At 38.9% G+C, this 18,494-nt stretch overlaps 1 protein-coding gene across 3 annotated transcripts in view; it reads left to right on the forward strand.

The window, feature by feature from the left end:
- Window positions 1-18,494, forward strand: part of ncoa7b (nuclear receptor coactivator 7b) — a 36,489-nt gene that overhangs the window by 11,665 nt on the left and 6,330 nt on the right. For 2 of the 3 annotated variants that reach the window (XM_082147172.1, XM_082147171.1), the window contains exons 4-12: window positions 3,536-3,606; window positions 3,699-3,806; window positions 4,083-4,175; window positions 6,615-6,728; window positions 9,719-9,903; window positions 12,077-12,753; window positions 14,475-14,646; window positions 16,115-16,262; window positions 17,084-17,206. In XM_082147172.1, the coding sequence (XP_082003298.1) occupies window positions 3,536-3,606; window positions 3,699-3,806; window positions 4,083-4,175; window positions 6,615-6,728; window positions 9,719-9,903; window positions 12,077-12,753; window positions 14,475-14,646; window positions 16,115-16,262; window positions 17,084-17,206 (1,691 nt within the window). The remainder of the gene's footprint in view (window positions 1-3,535; window positions 3,607-3,698; window positions 3,807-4,082; window positions 4,176-6,614; window positions 6,729-9,718; window positions 9,904-12,076; window positions 12,754-14,474; window positions 14,647-16,114; window positions 16,263-17,083; window positions 17,207-18,494) is intronic. The other variant, XM_082147173.1, reaches the window with a different exon arrangement.

Consider the following 18,494-nt stretch of genomic DNA (forward strand, 5'->3'; position numbering starts at 1 on the left):
TCCATGAAGATATTTAGTAAATTTCCTACCATAAATATATTAAAAAAATATTTGTGTGAGTGAATGCAGAACAATCGTTTACATAAATGAACAACTTTAAAGAAGATTTACTCAATGTTTAGATTTTTTTGCACCCTCAGACTCCAGATTTTCTAATAGTTGTTTCTCAGCCAAATCTATTAACCATTTCTTGTTTTCTACAATTCTAGTCCTATTCTATTAAACCATACATCAATGGAAGGCTTATTTATTCAGCTTCCAGATGATGTATAAATCTCAAAAAAAAAAAAAGACTGGCTTTGTGGTCAAGGGTCACATTTGTTCTTATCTTATCAGTGACGGTTTACTTGTCTTTAATAATGTTTTACATTTATATTAGTTAGGCTAGTAGTTTTAGCTGTGGTATCGAAATGTGCAATAGAGAATTGTGAATTTTCACTGGTTTCTAAAATGTTGGCCGGTTGGTCACTGGCAGGTGTTAGGCCCATAGACGGTATATAAACTGGACACAGCGACCCCATAGACTTCAACAGAGAAAAGTGAAGTGAGTTAGAAGCTCTCACTTCCTGATGGCTGAGCGTGAAGCTCTCACTTCCTGATGGCTCAGCGCACTGAAGCTCTCACTTCCTGATGGCTGAGCGCACTGAAGCTCTCACTTCCTGATGGCTGAGCGCACTGAAGCTCTCACTTCCTGATGGCTGAGCGTACTGAAGCTCTTCTTCCTGATGGCCGAGCGTACTGAAGCTCTCACTTCCTGATGGCTGAGCGTACTGAAGCTCTCACTTCCTGATGGCCGAGCGTACTGAAGCTCTTCTTCCTGATGGCTGAGCGTACTGAAGCTCTCACTTCCTGATGGCTGAGCGCACTGAAGCTCTCACTTCCTGATGGCTGAGCGTACTGAAGCTCTCACTTCCTGATGGCTGAGCGCACTGAAGCTCTTCTTCCTGATGGCTGAGCGCACTGAAGCTCTTCTTCCTGATGGCTGAGCGCACTGAAGCTCTCACTTCCTGATGGCTGAGCGTACTGAAGCTCTTCTTCCTGATGGCTGAGCGTACTGAAGCTCTCACTTCCTGATGGCTGAGCGTACTGAAGCTCTCACTTCCTGATGGCCGAGCGTACTGAAGCTCTTCTTCCTGATGGCCGAGCGTACTGAAGCTCTCACTTCCTGATGGCCGAGCGTACTGAAGCTCTCACTTCCTGATGGCCGAGCGCACTGAAGCTCTCACTTCCTGATGGCTGAGCGCACTGAAGCTCTCACTTCCTGATGGCTGAGCGCACTGAAGCTCTCACTTCCTGATGGCTGAACGTACTGCGCAGACTCACACTGAGCTTGACGACGTAGATGTGACGTGAGCAACCCGTCTGGCTTCTAGTAGCTGTGCCGAGAGAAATCTGAATCATTCCCTTCCGAATCTTGCAGAGACGGAGAGTGTGAGTAGGAGGTGTCCATGAGCGAGGAGAAACTTTTGCCAAGTATTCTGATTAATTACTTTGTCATTTTGCCTCCACGTCCCCCCGATTGCCCGCGAGCTTCTCCTTCTGTCCATACGGTAATCTCTCTACTGTGTGACAGAGAGTCGCGTGGTTATGACGCAATCGTTAGCCTATTTTTACAAAAACTGCTTCTACGGGGCCATAACGTAAGATACAAGGTAATGGAGCCGTTTATACATTTTCGTGTTTCTTTAGAAAAATAGAAACATAAAATAGAAAGTTATTCGCTGTCAAAGTGACGCCAAAATGAATGGGAGTCAGTGGAATGCTAACAGCAGGTGATGGTCTGCTAATCAATAGCGGTGCCCGGGGAAGCTTCAATATTTTTACGAAACACTGCCCCCCTGGTTAGGCCCTGTAGAACAGATAACACAGGAAGGTCTCGTGTTTTAGGCCACGTTAGAAGCTGTTCACACATTGGCAACACAAAAAGCGATTAATGCATGTAAATTCTTACACACACCCTTTAAAGACCTTGTACTGTGTGTACTGTGGTGTGTAGTGCTGTGTAGTGAGTTTTCAGCCGGTATGGCGTGTGTGTTCGGTCATGTGACTGCTGTAGATGTTGTGTTGACGTCTCTAGCTTCAGAGCAGAGCGGTGATGAATGACGCTCGTATTGTTCCTCATGTTTGACATGATCTGTATAGATGCAGTCATTACACAGGCTGACGTCATTTCATAAACAGCAGCGCTTTATGAGTCTTTAAAGCTTGTGTCAACAGTGTTATTCTTTAGCTGGGTGTTGATCTGGACGAGAGAGAGCTTTTATTTTTATATTTTCTGTTTTCATTTTAAAGTCATTATTGTTTATTTTTGTAATATGTCTATTTCAGTTTTATATTTAGTGATTGTAGTATTTAAACTTACTTTAAAGTCCCCCTGTGGTGAAACTCAAGCTTTTTTCTTGATTGATTTTCCAATAAAACAAACAATAACCAAATAACAAAAATGATATCACCAAAAGGAAAATAAGTTACAAAAACATTCCAAATATGTTGATCAAAGCACCAGTAATTAAAATAAAACAAAACAGAACAAAAATATGTCACGCTCAAAACATTAATACATGCACCTTCTTATTTCTTAGGGAAATCAATTAAAGGTGCCCAAATCTCTTCAAATTGCTGTGCTTTACCCCTTGTAATGTACGTTAACTTCTCTAAAGTAACACACATTGCCATCTCCTTGATCCAAGAGTGTGCAGAAGATATTTCAGTCTCTTTCCAACTCAAAAAAACTCAAGCTTTTAATGTTGTTTATGTGTCTATGTGGTGTTTTTAATCTGCTTTAAGACAAACCATGTGTAAGTTCATAAGTCGACAGCATTGCTGAGTATTTCCTCCTTAAAACTGCAGTGAACCAAAGACAGTCTCAAACACACGCTTTGAAATCGCTGGTGTTTCTGACGTCACAAACTACCTTGTAACCAATCAGATCAACGTGTGATCGTCAACCAGTGGATCTCTGAGCTGAGGGAGTGAGTGGAGGCGGGGTTCATTTGCATATTCATAGAACCACGTATACTAAATGAGGCAAGGGTGTCGAGTTACATTCAAGATATTTTAAGGCATGAAGAATTATTATTTTTCAAGAAAAAAACATTTAAATATGTCATTTTGGTGATCAGAGAGGAGTTTTAAGGGATAAAATTGACTACAGCGGGACTGAAACTAATAATTTAATTCAGATTAAAGCGTCTTCTAAATGTATGTTTACTTACTAAGTGTTTTGAATCTTTAAAGTCGGCATGAAACGGCTTCTGGAACATGAACAAATGTGGGCGGGGCTTGATTGTGTCTGTGGGAATTGATTGGATGGTTGTGGTTTGCTATTGGTGGATCTCATGTGAGTGACAGGTTATAGCCCCGCCCTCATCATCAGAGAAGAGAAGAGATGGGAAAGTTATTCTGATTCAAGATTACCAGGAACATGGCTTTAATACAACAGTGATGATGTGCACCGATAAATCATGTAGAATAAATGCAGCAATATACCAAACAAGAATTGTCCTTTTTGATTTTGTGATGACTTTAATTTCAGATGACAACAGTAAACCGTGCAGCCAGACCAAGAAAGAGAAAAGTAAACCTCCAGGAACCGTGGAGTACACCGTGAGTTCATGAACACACTTCCTGTTTAAACACTGTTCATGCACATCCACCTCATCAATAAACGCATTTAACTGTGATGTGGCGATCGTCAGGTGGGCCTGAAGGACACTCTGAACAGCATCGCTCTGAAGTTCAACATCACTCCAAATAAACTGGTGCATTTAAACCGGCTCTTCTCGCACAGCCTCGTACCTGGACAGGTGAGACACACACACACACTCTCACTCACTCACTCACTCTCTCTGACTCACTCACACAAACACACACACACTCACTCACTCACTCACTCACTCACTCACTCACTCACTCACTCACTCACTCACTCACTCACTCACTCACTCACTCACTCACTCACTCACTCACTCACTCACTCACTCACTCACTCACTCACTCACTCACTCACACTCTCTCTGACTCACTCACACAAACACACACACACACACACCTCACCTCTCATTTTACTCGATCCCTCACAGAAATTGTTTGTTCCCGATGTGGACCAATCAGAGGGCAGTTCTCAGGTCAACGGTCCCTCTGAGCGTCTCGCAGCATCAGAGTCAGCAGAGAAGGTTAGACAGACCTGTTTTTATCAATGTTCAATTCATGAACCACAAAAACATCTCCGACATCAATCACAACATGAATTTGAATTTGAAGCAAAACAGTATTTGGGAAATCATGAGACAGACGGCAACATTAAAGGACAAGTTCGGTATTTTACACTTAAAGCCCTGTTTACAGATCGTATCTGATGAAATAGAACGGTTAAGATTAAAATTTGGACACATGCTGCTGTCCCGAGAATTTTTGGTTTATTTCGCTCCCCCCCCCCCCCCCCCCCCCACCCCCACAATGGTTGTCTATATGCACTGGAAGATTCCGTCCTAAAAACACATTAAACTTTCGTTTACAAAGACGTGAAACTCACCGAGTGGTCAGGGGTGTTCACTGATATGTTCACTCAAAAATCGCTGCAAAAGATGCATTCCAACAGGTTTTATCGTAGTTTTTGTCCAACTCCATTGACTTAATAGGACGTGCTGTGAGACCGCAGCACCTTTACGGTATTACTCCGCCGCTTCTTCTTCTGCTTCTTCTGTGTATTCAATGAAATGCCCGTGGTTTGCTTGCAATTGGCAAAGGTGCATTATCGCCACCAACTGGGCTGGAGTGTCTATTATTCAAGCTCTCAACGGAAGAATCACGGGTGTGACGCGTTTGGCAAAATAGGTCCACAAAAGCGAAATAAACCTAAAATTCTCGGGACAGGAGCATGTGTCCAAATTTTAATCTTAACCGTTCGATTTCATCAGATACGATCTGTAAACAGGGCTTTAAGTGTAAAATACCGAACTTGTCCTTTAAGTGAATGAAATCATTCTGATTGATGAATCCGAGCGTAGTGTTTACATGCTAAACAGAGGAAATGAACCGGAGAAAATTTCGAGGCGGAGCCTCAGGGCCACACCCACTTATTACATCATCACCACAGACCAATGGCAGCTCGAGAGGCGTTTACCATCCAGAGCGAAGTTTCAAATTCCCGAAACAAACTCTAAACAAACTTCGATTTGGCCTGATTGTGTTTCACTAGTGGTGGAAATTTTGATTCTTTCCAGAGACTCGTTCATTTTCAGTTCGTTCACCAAAATGATTCGTTCACTGATTCGTTCAGTGACAATTTCTTCCTATTACATATATACTGCAGCAGGTGGCGAAAAAGTGTGTATTTTATGCTATGTTTTAACGAACGTATTTACTTGTTACAAAAAAACTGATTTGGCTTTGTTAAAATTTGTGCCTTATTTACTAAATTAATCAAATAAGTCTAAATAAGAGGTTCAGATGACCAAACCAAGGTTTTCTTGCATAATTAACATTTTAATTGTTTGGTCAGACATACACATTCATAAATCTGGGATTATATTAAACGTTGAGTTATGTTCTGTATGTTAAATATGATAAACAATTATATGCACACCTATAACTGCGCTTTGAATGAGATTGAATCACATGCTAAATGACCGATCTACACGAACCAGTTTGATCAATTCGTTCACGAACGAGATCTCTCTCTCTCTCGTTCAGACTCGAAACAGAGCGATCTCGGTCAGTGATGGGCGTATTCGTTCAGTAGATCCAACCAATTACATCTATGCCCCTTCACAGCCCGAACTGAAATGTTATTTGCTGACGTTACACACATGAGACCTAACCAATACTGTCATATTGTTTGGTTTGTTTTAGTTTTTAGAGAAGTGCATATGACATAAATAAAACGTAATTAATTCATTTTTGATAATACAAAATGAACACAAGTAGTCAAGTAAATTTTTCAAAGTGCAAAACTACCACAAAACTACCACAAAACTTTCGTTCACGAACGACATGTACCAGTTCGTTCACGAGAAGATCTCTCTCTCTCGTTCAGACTCAAAAGCAACTCGGTCACAGTCAGTGAAGGGCGTATTCGTTCACTCAATCCAACAAATCACATGCTTCGTCACATCTCATACTCGAAGGCTATTGGCTTGAGGTTTAGTCATTCTTGACAGGTTGAAAACACCGAGCTACCCGGTTCACTGAGCTGCGCGTGCGCTGCTAATAGAGTCACGCTGCTGTGGAGGGAGGAATTTCAGTGAATGAGAAATATTAGTCAATGGATTACGTGAACGAGAACGATTCGTTCACCTAAAAGATTCGTTCACGAACATAACATCACTAGTTTCACACCAGTTCGTTCTTCAGTTTCGCTTGAAGTGTATCAGGACGTTCAGCCGAAGTGCTTAACTCTCCAGTGCACTGCATTCAGGAGTTTGTGCTGTCAGTGATAATAACCATCATGAATAATTAATGAGTTTCTGCTGGCTAATCTGTTTCTGTTCTGTCTGTCTCGTGTGTGTGTGTGTACGTGTGCGTCTGCGTTTCTGCGTGCGTGTGTGTGTGTGTGTGTTCGTGCATGTGTGCTTGTCCGTGTGTATGTATGTGTGCGTGTGTGTGTGTGACAGGTCGGTGTATCGAGCAGGCCCGTGCGCAGAGAAGCGTCTCCTCTCTCTGAAGACGAGAGTCCGGCCACTGTCAAATTCATCAAGATGAGCTGCAAGTACTTCACTGATGGCATGGTGAGGGTCCGATGATGCGGTTCACGACTGATTCTCATATTATAGTTAAAGGTGCAGTCTGTAAGAATGACTAGTGGTGGAAATAGGAACTGCTTTCGAATTCAAAATATCAGAGATCGTCATTTCTCCCGCCTCCTCAGACTCGACACTCACACGGGTCGCCAGTTTGAGACACGCAACATGCAGAATCACAGACCAAAACAATAACACACATTCCAGTCTGGAAACACACATTTCAGAGTAAAATAACTGGCAGTGGAAGAGTTTCTCAGAGAAACGTGTGTGAACTCGGCATGTGTCCTCAATATATGCAAACATAATATGGTATTTTTATCCTTTAGTAGAGTGAAAAAGTTACATACTGCACCTTTAAAGGTGCATTGCGCAAGTCTCTGAGTTTTTGCAGAACTATGCCCCCTCTGGCGGCAAGCAAAACTGCAGCCAGAAGTGTGCACGCTCACGGACAAAAGTTTTCTTTTTTTAATCTTACGTGGAGTTTGCGTTGGTGTTTGAAATGAACTACAAGCCGGTCTCTTAGAATCCATCTTCTACGGAGAATGGCGGCGAATACACAAACCTGCCAGACAGCCAGGTGAGCGTGCCGTGAACGCGCATGACGTCACGCCCAGTCTAAAATTCCGGCCCGAATCCTTCTTATTTATTTTACTTTACAGGATTATAGAGACAATCTCAGTGATCAGAGAAGGGCTCATTCAGCCCATCAGGCAATTGTTTAAGCATGTATGGGTTAGAAAACGGGTATTTTTAACATGAAAAGTTGCTTAATGCACCTTTAACTAAAACCATAAAAAAATATAGAAACATTTGTGTTGTTTATTAGTTAACATGAAATAGGGATGAAAAATATTTCTAATGCGTTTATTTATATTAGTTTATATATCAAGTCCCCCTTATCAATTTTATCCCTTAAAACTCATATTTTATCACCAAAATGTCATATTTAAATGTTTTTCCTTAAAACTAATTTCTGCATGCCCTAAAATATCTGGAATGTAACTCGACACCCTCGCCTCATTTAGTATGAGTGGTTCTATGAATATGCAAATGAGCCCCTGCTACAGGTAAACAATAAAATATTCTTATTTTAGTAAGTGTTTTATTTTAAAATTATACATTTCACAGCTCACTACTGGTTTTCCAAGCATTATAGTTAAATAAAACTAAAATCATACAAAAAATTGTTACTTGGAAAAACAAAACCATTAACTGAAATAAAATAAAATATTAAACATTATATTTCAGATAGTTGCCAAACCAACATTTATCATTTTTATGTAGTTTAACTTGATGCACTAAAATAACTAAAACTGAAATAAAAAGTAATACAAACTAATACTGTGTAAACCTAATAAAAATTACCAAAACACACAGCAACATTACTAAAACTAACTTAAAATTAAAAGAGAAAATATAGAAATTAAAAATATTAATAATAACTTTAATAGTATCTCAATGATACTAAAACGAAGCTGAAGCGTGTGTGTGATTTTAGTGGTATGAAAGCCGTCGGCTGTAATTTACTGAAGTAAACCACTTTATTTATGATGTGTAATTTGCCTATTATGGGATACAGTGTTCCCACACCTGCTGACTAATGTATTCCCAGTCATCCTCGTTTACAACACACACACATTTTCACTCAATATAGCATCTTCTCTGCTGCTCGTGAGTAGGGTTGGGAATCGAATACTTGTTATAAAATTTTAATTTCGATTCCTCTTATTCCTCCTTTGAGTATTTCAGTGTGACTTTAAACCATTGAAGCGCGAGAGACTCTGTTTTCTGTGCTGAACATGTGTATCAGTGTGTTGGATCCGTGCGGCTCTTAAAGTGACAGCAGCCTAATATTCCTGCCGTCTCTATAATAACACTAATATTCCTGCCGTCTCTATAATAACAATAATATTCCTGCCGTCTCTATAATAACACTAATATTCCTGCCGTCTCTATAATAACACTAATATTCCTGCCGTCTCTATAATAACACTAATATTCCTGCCGTCTCTATAACACTAATATTCCTGCTGTCTCTATAATAACACTAATATTCCTGCCGTCTCTATAATAACACTAATATTCCTGCCGTCTCTATAATAACACTAATATTCCTGCCGTCTCTATAACACTAATATTCCTGCTGTCTCTATAATAACACTAATATTCCTGCCGTCTCTATAATAACACTAATATTCCTGCTGTCTCTATAATAACACTAATATTCCTGCCGTCTCTATAATAACACTAATATTCCTGCCGTCTCTATAACACTAATATTCCTGCTGTCTCTATAATAACACTAATATTCCTGCCGTCTCTATAATAACACTAATATTCCTGCTGTCTCTATAATAACACTAATATTCCTGCCGTCTCTATAACACTAATATTCCTGCCGTCTCTATAATAACACTAATATTCCTGCCGTCTCTATAATAACACTAATATTCCTGCCGTCTCTATAATAACACTAATATTCCTGCCGTCTCTATAATAACACGCATCAAACGAGAAAATTCACTCGTTCTTGACCGAATAACTTATGTAACTATATTTGTAATGTTTATTTTATTTATAAAGTTCAGTTATTTTACATTTGATTACAGTTTCTGTACCTGAAAATCTTAAAACACTGTCTATATCAATCGTATCTTTGTTCAGTTCTACCTATTTTTTTTATTTGTTCTTTTTTAATTAGGCTAAATTAGAAAAGTTAGGCTAGTTGTTTTTCTATGGTATTTTTACATAAGTTCCTCGTGTAAGTGTTCTTTAGCCTGTTGATTTCTGTTCATGATATTCAGCTTAAATTAAATGTTTTGCGATAAGACTAAGTGTGAATGAGAACTAACGTTTTTTTTAACCTTATTGGAATCGAAATTAGGAATCGATAAGAACCGGAATTGTTAAAAGTCAACCCTCCTGGTGACGCAGGAAAGCTTTAACTGAGACTCCTGAGATCTGGTCTCTTCCAGGGTGTTGTCGGAGGAGTGATGATCGTAACGCCCAATAACATCATGTTCGACCCGCACAAGTCGGACCCGCTGGTGATCGAGAACGGCTGTGAGGAGTACGGGCTGATCTGCCCCATGGAGGAGGTGCTGTCGGTCGCGCTGTATGACGACGTGTCCCGCATGAACCTCAAGGACACGCTGCCATCGTGAGAAAACGCTCTTTCCATTCATCTTCTTTACAATCTGTTACGTTTCATTTAAAGGTGACATATTATGCCCCTTTTCACAAGATGTAATATAAATCTGTGGTGTCCCCAGAGTGTGTCTGTGAAATTTCAGCTCAAAATACTCCCAGATCATTTATTATAGCTTGTCAAATTTGCCCCTTTCAGGGTGTGAGCAAAAACGCTCAGTTTTTGTGTGTTTCCCTTTAAATGCAAATGAGCTGTTGCTCCGCCTCCTTTCAGAAGAGGGCGGAGTCTTTACACAAGCTTCAGAACTCCAGCAATAACAAAACAGGCCAATCTCACTCATCCAGAATCCCAGAATCACCAGTAGCGAGTGTAGCCGTACTGAGAGGCTCAGGAAGAGTTTCTGAATGTTAGTGGAGACATTTCTGTACTTGTTGTGGAGTTACATTGATTTATCTGTTTCTGGGGGATTTCCGTTGAAAATAAAATGAATCCACTGCTCTCTTGTCTCATCTGAGTCTGGGACTCTGAATAGTGTTCAGCAACAACAGAACTGGTTAGAACTGGTTAGAACTGGTCACTGTTGTCGCTTGCGAAACCAAATGTCGTGCCGTGTGTGTAAACGTGCAGATTAAGGGCTGGTAATATTATAATAAGATCCTCTTCATATGTCAGAAGGAGAGCGAAATCTGATCGGCTTATTTTTTTGACATGCTTGCAGAGAAAGACTCACCAAAACAAAGTTACTGGGTTTCACTTTTCATGTTTTCCGGGTTGGTAGAAGCACCGGAGACCCGATTATGGCACTTACACACGGGAAAAGGCAGATATTCATGATATGTCCCCTTTAAAATGATAATGTGCTTGTGTTCACTGTTTTAAAGTTAAGTGTCAGCATTATATAAAAGGAAGGCTTTTATTATGTAATCTGTGAGCAGCCACTTCCTGTGTCTTATTAATTTGTGGAGTTTTAAGTTTTAACGGCTCTAATGTCTCTTGGTTCAGTTTGTATCAGGTCACGCTTTTGGTTCAGGAAATATTTATGGGTGCATAGATCAAATTAAATGAATTTAGGTTGATATTTTAACACTTTAGTAACCAATACCAGTCCAGTTAGTTTTTGGGTTAATTTGTTTTAATTGATATTTTAATTCCTTTGTTTTAATTAATACTTTTTTATTTATTTATTTATTTAATATTTATTTATTTAATATTTTTATTATTTATTTATTAACTATTTGAATTAATAAATGCTTTTATTTGAACTTATTTATTCTCCTAATGATATTTATTTTAATTTTAATTTATTTATATATATTTATATATCATTTTTTTAAATGTTTTACTTATTTATTTTAATTTATTGTTTATTTATTAATTTATTTTGATTAACTATTTGATTTATTAATTGCATTTAGTTGAACTTATTTATTCTCCTTAATGATATGATATATTTAAAAATGGTTTTAAATGGTTTACTTTATTCTTTTTTGTTTATTTTATTATTTTAATGGTTTTTGATTAAAACCATTTGATTTATGAAATGCTCTTATTTGAATTTATTTATTCTCTTTTATTTTTAATGCTATATTGATTTTAATTTTAATTTATTTTCATTATTTGTTATTTTGATCAATTCAAATGTAAATTTTTTCTTATTTATTTTCATTCATTTTTTATTTTTATTTAATTGCTTATTTATTCATTCATTAATTCATTCCTTTATTCATTCCCAAAAAGCCTCTTCTTTTAAGCACACACCTACAGAAAAAGCCCTGTGGCAAAGCGAACGATTTAAATATGTAAAGTCTGTGCTTTATTAACAGTGTAATTGCTGCATATTTTAAGCACTCGTCCCATAGACTAAGTCAACAAAGTATTACTTTAAATGCATTTTTAGTGCAATTTATTTTTAGGGACAAATAAAAATTAATTCATGCAAATCTTCAAATATTAATTAAAACTCTTCTTTCTCATAACCGTCACTCCACTTTTTCATTCACCCTATTTTAGTCTATTTTGACACCAAACATCACTTAAGTTTTGTCATATTTATTTGTCATGTTCTGTTTTGTTCAGTTGTCTTGCGTTTGTTCATTTTGGATGTTTTGTTTGTTTTTCTCTCTTTTAATTTCACCATCTTCCCCCTCATGATGATGATGATGATGATGATGATCCGTGATAATAGTGATGAACCGCGGGATCTCTGTCCGTTATACAGGCCTGGCGAGTGGGAAGAGCTTCCCTCAGAACGAGATCTGAACCCTTTTAGTCGTTACGAGGCTCTCGGAGTGCCTAATCAGCCAATCATATTAGACGATATCGAATCGGCCGTCTCTGAGATATCAGAGAGCCAAATCGCTGACAAATCGCCATCGGATGAAGGTTTTACTGAACTAGAGTTGCTGCAAAGTGACTCAAACACTACTTGCTCCGGCCAGGAGGGGGCGTCACTTCAGGAGCACAGAAGAACACCCACACGCATGTCAATTGACCAAAAAGACAAATCCATGAGTGTTTTTATTGCTGAGGAAGAGGAAGATGAAGGGCTTCACAACCGTTCCACGGATGACAACGCGGAGCTGCCACGGTCTCTGGTGCATGATGGGAAGGAGGCTGCCATTGAAGTGACCAAAACAAGCGGTGAAACTTTAGTAAACGGTGTCTTTGCAATCGAAAACGACCAAAAAAGCAATGTGACCCCAGAGGATTCTGGGAAATGTAGTTTGCCTGGACCACATGTTGAGGACAATAAGGGATCGAACTCAGACGTAGAGCTTCTTTCCGAAGCGGAGAAACGCAGACGGGCCAGTGAGGCCGAGATGAAGTCGTGGCTCGTGAACACAATGCAGAGACCAATCGAAGGTGAGTTTTATTTTGATTGACAGGACAGACCAACCAATCACAGCCAAGGAGTGTTTTTGAGCATGCTCTTTCTAAAACTAGAGCGCTGCTTTGCTGTCTTGTGTGTTATCTACATAGGTAGTGTTATTTAAATGTAAAAACAGCTTTTATTGCAGTGCATTCTGGGATTGTCTTCACAAAAGATAAGCAATGCTGCTTGATCATTTTTCTCAGAGAGTAGAGAATGAATAATGCACAATGTTGCTGTTTTTTGTGTTGAAAACGTCTAAATGCTGTGTATGTGGGCAGTGCGCTCGTGTCAGAGCTTGTGTGTTTACTTCAGTGTGTCTCTCAGCAGAGGTTGATGGTGACATTGGAAAAACAAACAAAGGTTGAACACTTGCGTAAGATCCCGTTTGGCCCTGAGCAGAACCAACATGATGCTTCAGTCTCTTGTGTTCTTGATGACCGATGTCTCTTAAAGGAACACGCCGACTTTTTGGGACTTTCTTATTCCCTGTATCCCCCAGAGTTAGATAAGTCCAAACACACCCTTCTCATCTCCGTGCGTGCCGTAACTCTGTCTGACGCACCCACCGCTAGCCTAGCTTAGCACAAAGACTGGAGGTAAACGGCTCCAGCTAGCATACTGCTCCCAATAAGTGATTAAATAACAAATAACAAGGTCACATGAGACACAGCCATCTTCTAACCGTATACATACTGGGAACTATATTCTCAGAAGGCGAAGCACTGCTACTTCTGCGGAGTGATTTACTCCAATTCTGAGGAACTCTCTGCTCCTCATCACGGGGCTTCTCAGGCGCTGCGAGCAAATCCTTCACCGTAGCAGTGCTTCGCCTTCTGAGAATATAGTTCCCAGTATGGATACGGTTAGAAGATGGCTGTGTCTCATGTGATGGCTGTGTCTCACAATACTTGTTATTCGTACACGCTGTGACTAAATAACGCCAACATTTTCCTATTTACATGTTGTGATTTGTATAGTCACTTATTGGGAGCAGTATGCTAGCTGGAGCCGTTTACCTCCAGTGTTTGTGCTAAGCTAGGCAAGCGGTGGGTGCGTCAGACAGAGTTACGGCACACACGGAGATGAGAAGGGTATGTGTGGACTTATCTAACTCTGGGGGATACGGGGGATACGGGGAATAAGATAAAGTCCCAAAAAGTCGGCGTGTTCCTTTAACCCGGTCATTTTGACCCGAAACTCTTTTTTTTTCTTTTTATGTTACAAATTTAGTTTTCATCAGAGGGGTCCAAGACCCTAGGACTTTTGTCGCACTTGAACCACGAATACACCAAAAAAATTGCTCCATATAGAGCTATAAGGCCATCTAGAGTCATGAAATATCATCTTATATTATTGTTTTTCCACAAGAGGTCGGCAAAGACTCCCAATGTAAGACATTTTGTGCTGAATTAAAAGGGTTATGCATGAAATAGTTATTTGAATTTAAGTTAAAAGAATGTGCTTAAATTACCATTTATTTATTATTTATTGATCAAATAATGGTAATAAAAAATAACAAAAAATCGACCAAAAAATTGCATAAAAAAATAAATAATTTTTTTTACCAAAATGAAATAAAATAAGCCTTTTGAAGAACAAAAATTATAATTTTCGGGCTTCAGGTCATTTTGACCCGCGAGGGAAAGATGTGTTACAGAGTGCGAGGGGAATGGTTCACACCGGTTTTGCTGATATCGGATCTGATTCACAGACATGCTGATGTTCAACGAGGAAAAGAGCAAAGCTCCGCCCATGTTCCTCTGCTTTAAGGTGGGCAAGCCAATGAGGAAGTCGTTTGCCATGGGTCGCACCTCAAGCCCCGCCCACTCTCTGACTGGCAGGGGGCGGAAGCCGGAGTACTGGTTCGCTGTGCCGCAAGAAAGGTATGACGAGCTTCTCCATAATAAAGGTACACGGCATTTATAAGCTAAATCATTTGTTAGAATATAAAAGCTAGGTTTTTATATTTCTGATTCAAACTATATTCAACAATTAGATAATTGTTATTATCAATGTTGAAAACGGTTGTGCTGGTTTAAAAAAAAAATATTTATGTCTTTACTGTCGCTTTTGAACAATTTAATGTATCCTTGCTGAATAAATGTAATGATTTCTCTCCAAAACATTGTTTAATTGCGATTTAATCGATTCATATATTTAAAAAAGTTTGTGTTGTGTGTATATACATACACTCACACTCAAATATTATATATTTATAAACTTTTATGTTAGCTGTGATTAATCGTGATTAATAGATTTGATCTGTCGCTTTTGAACAATTTAGTGCATCCTTGCTGAATAAATGTATTAATTTCTCCAAAAGAATCGCAATTAATCCATTGATGCACATAAAAAAGTTTGTGTGTGTGTATATATATATATATATATATACACACACACACACACACACACACACACACACACACACACACACACACACACATACACATACACATACACATATACATACATACATACACATACACATATACATACATACATACACATATACATATACACAGTCAAATATTAGATATTTACAAACTTTTATGTTAGCTGTGATTAATAGATTTGACAGCACTTGTATATATTGTGCCGATATTAGTCAAATCTATATATGTAATAACATTTAGTAATGTTCTTAGTCTTGTATTTAATTCAACACAAACGCTGGGCTGGCCAGACTAAGGCTAGAAGAGTTTGTGGCGAATTAAATGTGAGTTACAATTTATTGTGTCTCTAAAAACAGCAATAAAATCTAGGGAAAAACATGAATTACAAACAAGCCCATAATACACCGGTCTGGTTCGTTCTTACGTTCGGTTATCATCTGCTTTTTCAAGAAGTCGCTGATATATTTGGCCAGTTGAATGTGAGTGAGCAGAACAGCGCCGCGTTTCCACTCGTAAAATCAATTTAACACTTTATTTTACCGTGTCCTTGTTGCATATGTTACATGTACTTTCCATAGTAATAACAGTAAATTATGCATAATTACATGCCAATTAACCCTCAACCAAAACCCTAACCCTATAGTTAGTGTTAGTTGCTTATTATTACTCAGTACTTAAATCTATAATTACACTGTAACAATGACACCTTAAAATAAAGTGTAACTGATAATAAAGTTTGTCATGCCATAGTTTTCCTTAAGATATTTAAGTCTTTAATGACCTTAATCCTTCATAAATAGACTTTATAAGGACTTTCACACACATGCTCCTAAAACATTTTACACTTCACACACATCTATTTTTAGTTGCAAATGCGAGTGAAACGCTCACACTGTGTGTGTGTGTGTGTTGTGTTTAATATGAGTGTACGTCCCTAACCAAACCGCCTCTGCTTCAGAGTGGACCACCTGTACTCGTTCTTCATCCAGTGGTCTCCCGATGCGTACGGGAAGGACGCTCAGGAGCAGGGCTTCGTGGTCGTGGAGAAAGACGAGCTCACCATGATCGACAACTTCTTCAGTGACCCGGTTCCTCGCAGCTGGGAGGTGAGCAGTACACGGGAACATACAGGAATAATGGATGACGGGCCGTTGAATTCATAGAAAATAATGCAAAATCCTCAGGTGTGCATCATTTTTTTTATATTTCAACGGCCCGGAGTCAATCATTCCGCTTATACTGCGGTCACCACACCTCAAGACATTGTTCAGATGATGTATTTCAAGATATTGTCAGGTTTTTGTCCTTGAAACGCTCTTGTGTGTGGAACTAATTTCTTACGCATCTCATCCCACGCCTCCGTTTCTGATTCTAAAACGTCATTTTAGAGCCACTGATAGCAGATTAATGCAGTTATTAATACAGTTATTTATGAGAGAGAGAGAGAGAGAGAGAGAGAGATCACACACGCTTAATCTCTCTCTGAGTCTGTGTGTCTGTCAGTGTTCGACAGCAGCGTCTCGACTAATAGTGAAACTGTAAGTTTATCTGCTTCAAAAACAGCGCCGTTTATAGAGTGAGTATGTGCTTTTCGTACCTAATAAATGTAATTTTGTGACAAAAAAACATGGAAATAATTTGTCGTTTTTATCCTGTTGTTTACTATATTTATTTTCTTGGTCCGTGTCTTTTGCTGTTGTCGGCTGTAAAGACCTTTGAAATAATTGAAATCATTTGGCGAAGTGATATTGAACTGTAATGCGGTCAAAACCTGCTGGAACTACTTTAGCCCTGCGTTTCCCCTGAAATTAACGGCACACCTTAGAACGTTCGTCAACCAATCAGATTCAAGCAGAGTATAAAAGGATACAATAAATATGAGAATTACGGTGGGTTTTTTCACCCCCTGAAAACGTTTGTCTTCTAGATCATCACGATTAATGAGGCCAAGAGACGCCAGAGCTTCAGCTTCGAGGACGAGGAGCCTGTAGATCTCCTTCCAGTGCTGATGGACCCCAGCGCTCTCCTGGAGGACACACACATCGAGAAGGTCTCCTTTATTTGACACTTCAACTACAGACTTGTGAACGAAACACTGGGATTTGTTTGACTAGTTTGCTATGAAGTGAAAATTGGTGATCATTGCGACTAGTATTTTAATTTAATATTCAACAATATTATTGATCTCCTGCCATTACACCATTATATGAGAACTGAACTGAGCTGGACGATGACATCACGCTTTTCTCCAGAGCAGATATGCATATATATATATATATATAAGTAAGGGATAATCCACAGCTAGCCATGCATTAAAGGATTTTAATGCACGACGTAGAGGCGAAGAACCGACCGACGCGAAGCGGAGGTCATAAATGACGGTTATTTTCTTAAGTTACGGCTCGTTAGTTCTAGCACTCCGTCCACTTTAAATAAAGTAGAGCCATCGGATTGCTTTTATTTGAATGAATCATCACATTTATTTAAATTCATTATATAGAGAGAGAGAGAGAGAGAGAGAGAGAGAGAGAGAGAGAGAGAGAGAGAGAGAGAGAGAGAGAGAGAGAGAGAGAGAGAGAGAGAGAGAGAGAGAGAGAGAGGAGAGAGAGAGAGAGAGAGAGAGAGAGAGAGAGAGAGAGAGAGAGAGAGAGATGAGAGAGTGAGAGAGAGAGAGAGAGAGAGAGAGAGAGGAGAGAGAAGAGAGAGAGAGAGAGAGAGAGAGATGCGTGTGCGAGTTAACGTTACCTGTGTGCGTCTCTTTAAAGTCTAGCAGCTACAGTCCCCTCGTTGCTTAAGCATATAGCTAACTTAATGATTCTTTAATGGATTTATTAAAATTATTTATGAATGACAGGCAACACTGACAGTGACAAGGCAATCTTTATTTGAACTAATCATGTCATTTATTTATTGTTAATTCTTTGTTCCGCTTTTTGTCATTCAACAAGTCTTCTTTTTCGTCTTGTGCCTGGGCCCATTTCTCAAAATTGCCATATTCACCATACAAATTAAACGATATGCAAAAATCATCCATTTAGCCTACCTAAATAAACGTTTTCATATGAGTCTCTCACTCTGCTTGCAAGTGTAACTGTGTTACTATGGTTACCAATGTTTATAGTAGCGGATTCATTTCGAACTGTAACTGTAATCAAACTGACTGGAACTACCTGTGCATTAAAGGGTTTTACTGCACACCTTCCAGCCAATCAGAATCGAGTATTTAAACAGCCCATGTTATAATATAATATAATATAACATAATATAATATAATATATGAACTAATAACTTTTTTACAACAAAAATGAAACATCACTGAACTTACTTAAAGGGATAGT

The sequence above is a fragment of the Leuciscus leuciscus genome, assembly GCF_965113295.1.
Source record: "Leuciscus leuciscus genome assembly, chromosome: 19".
Lineage (NCBI taxonomy): Eukaryota > Metazoa > Chordata > Actinopteri > Cypriniformes > Leuciscidae > Leuciscus > Leuciscus leuciscus.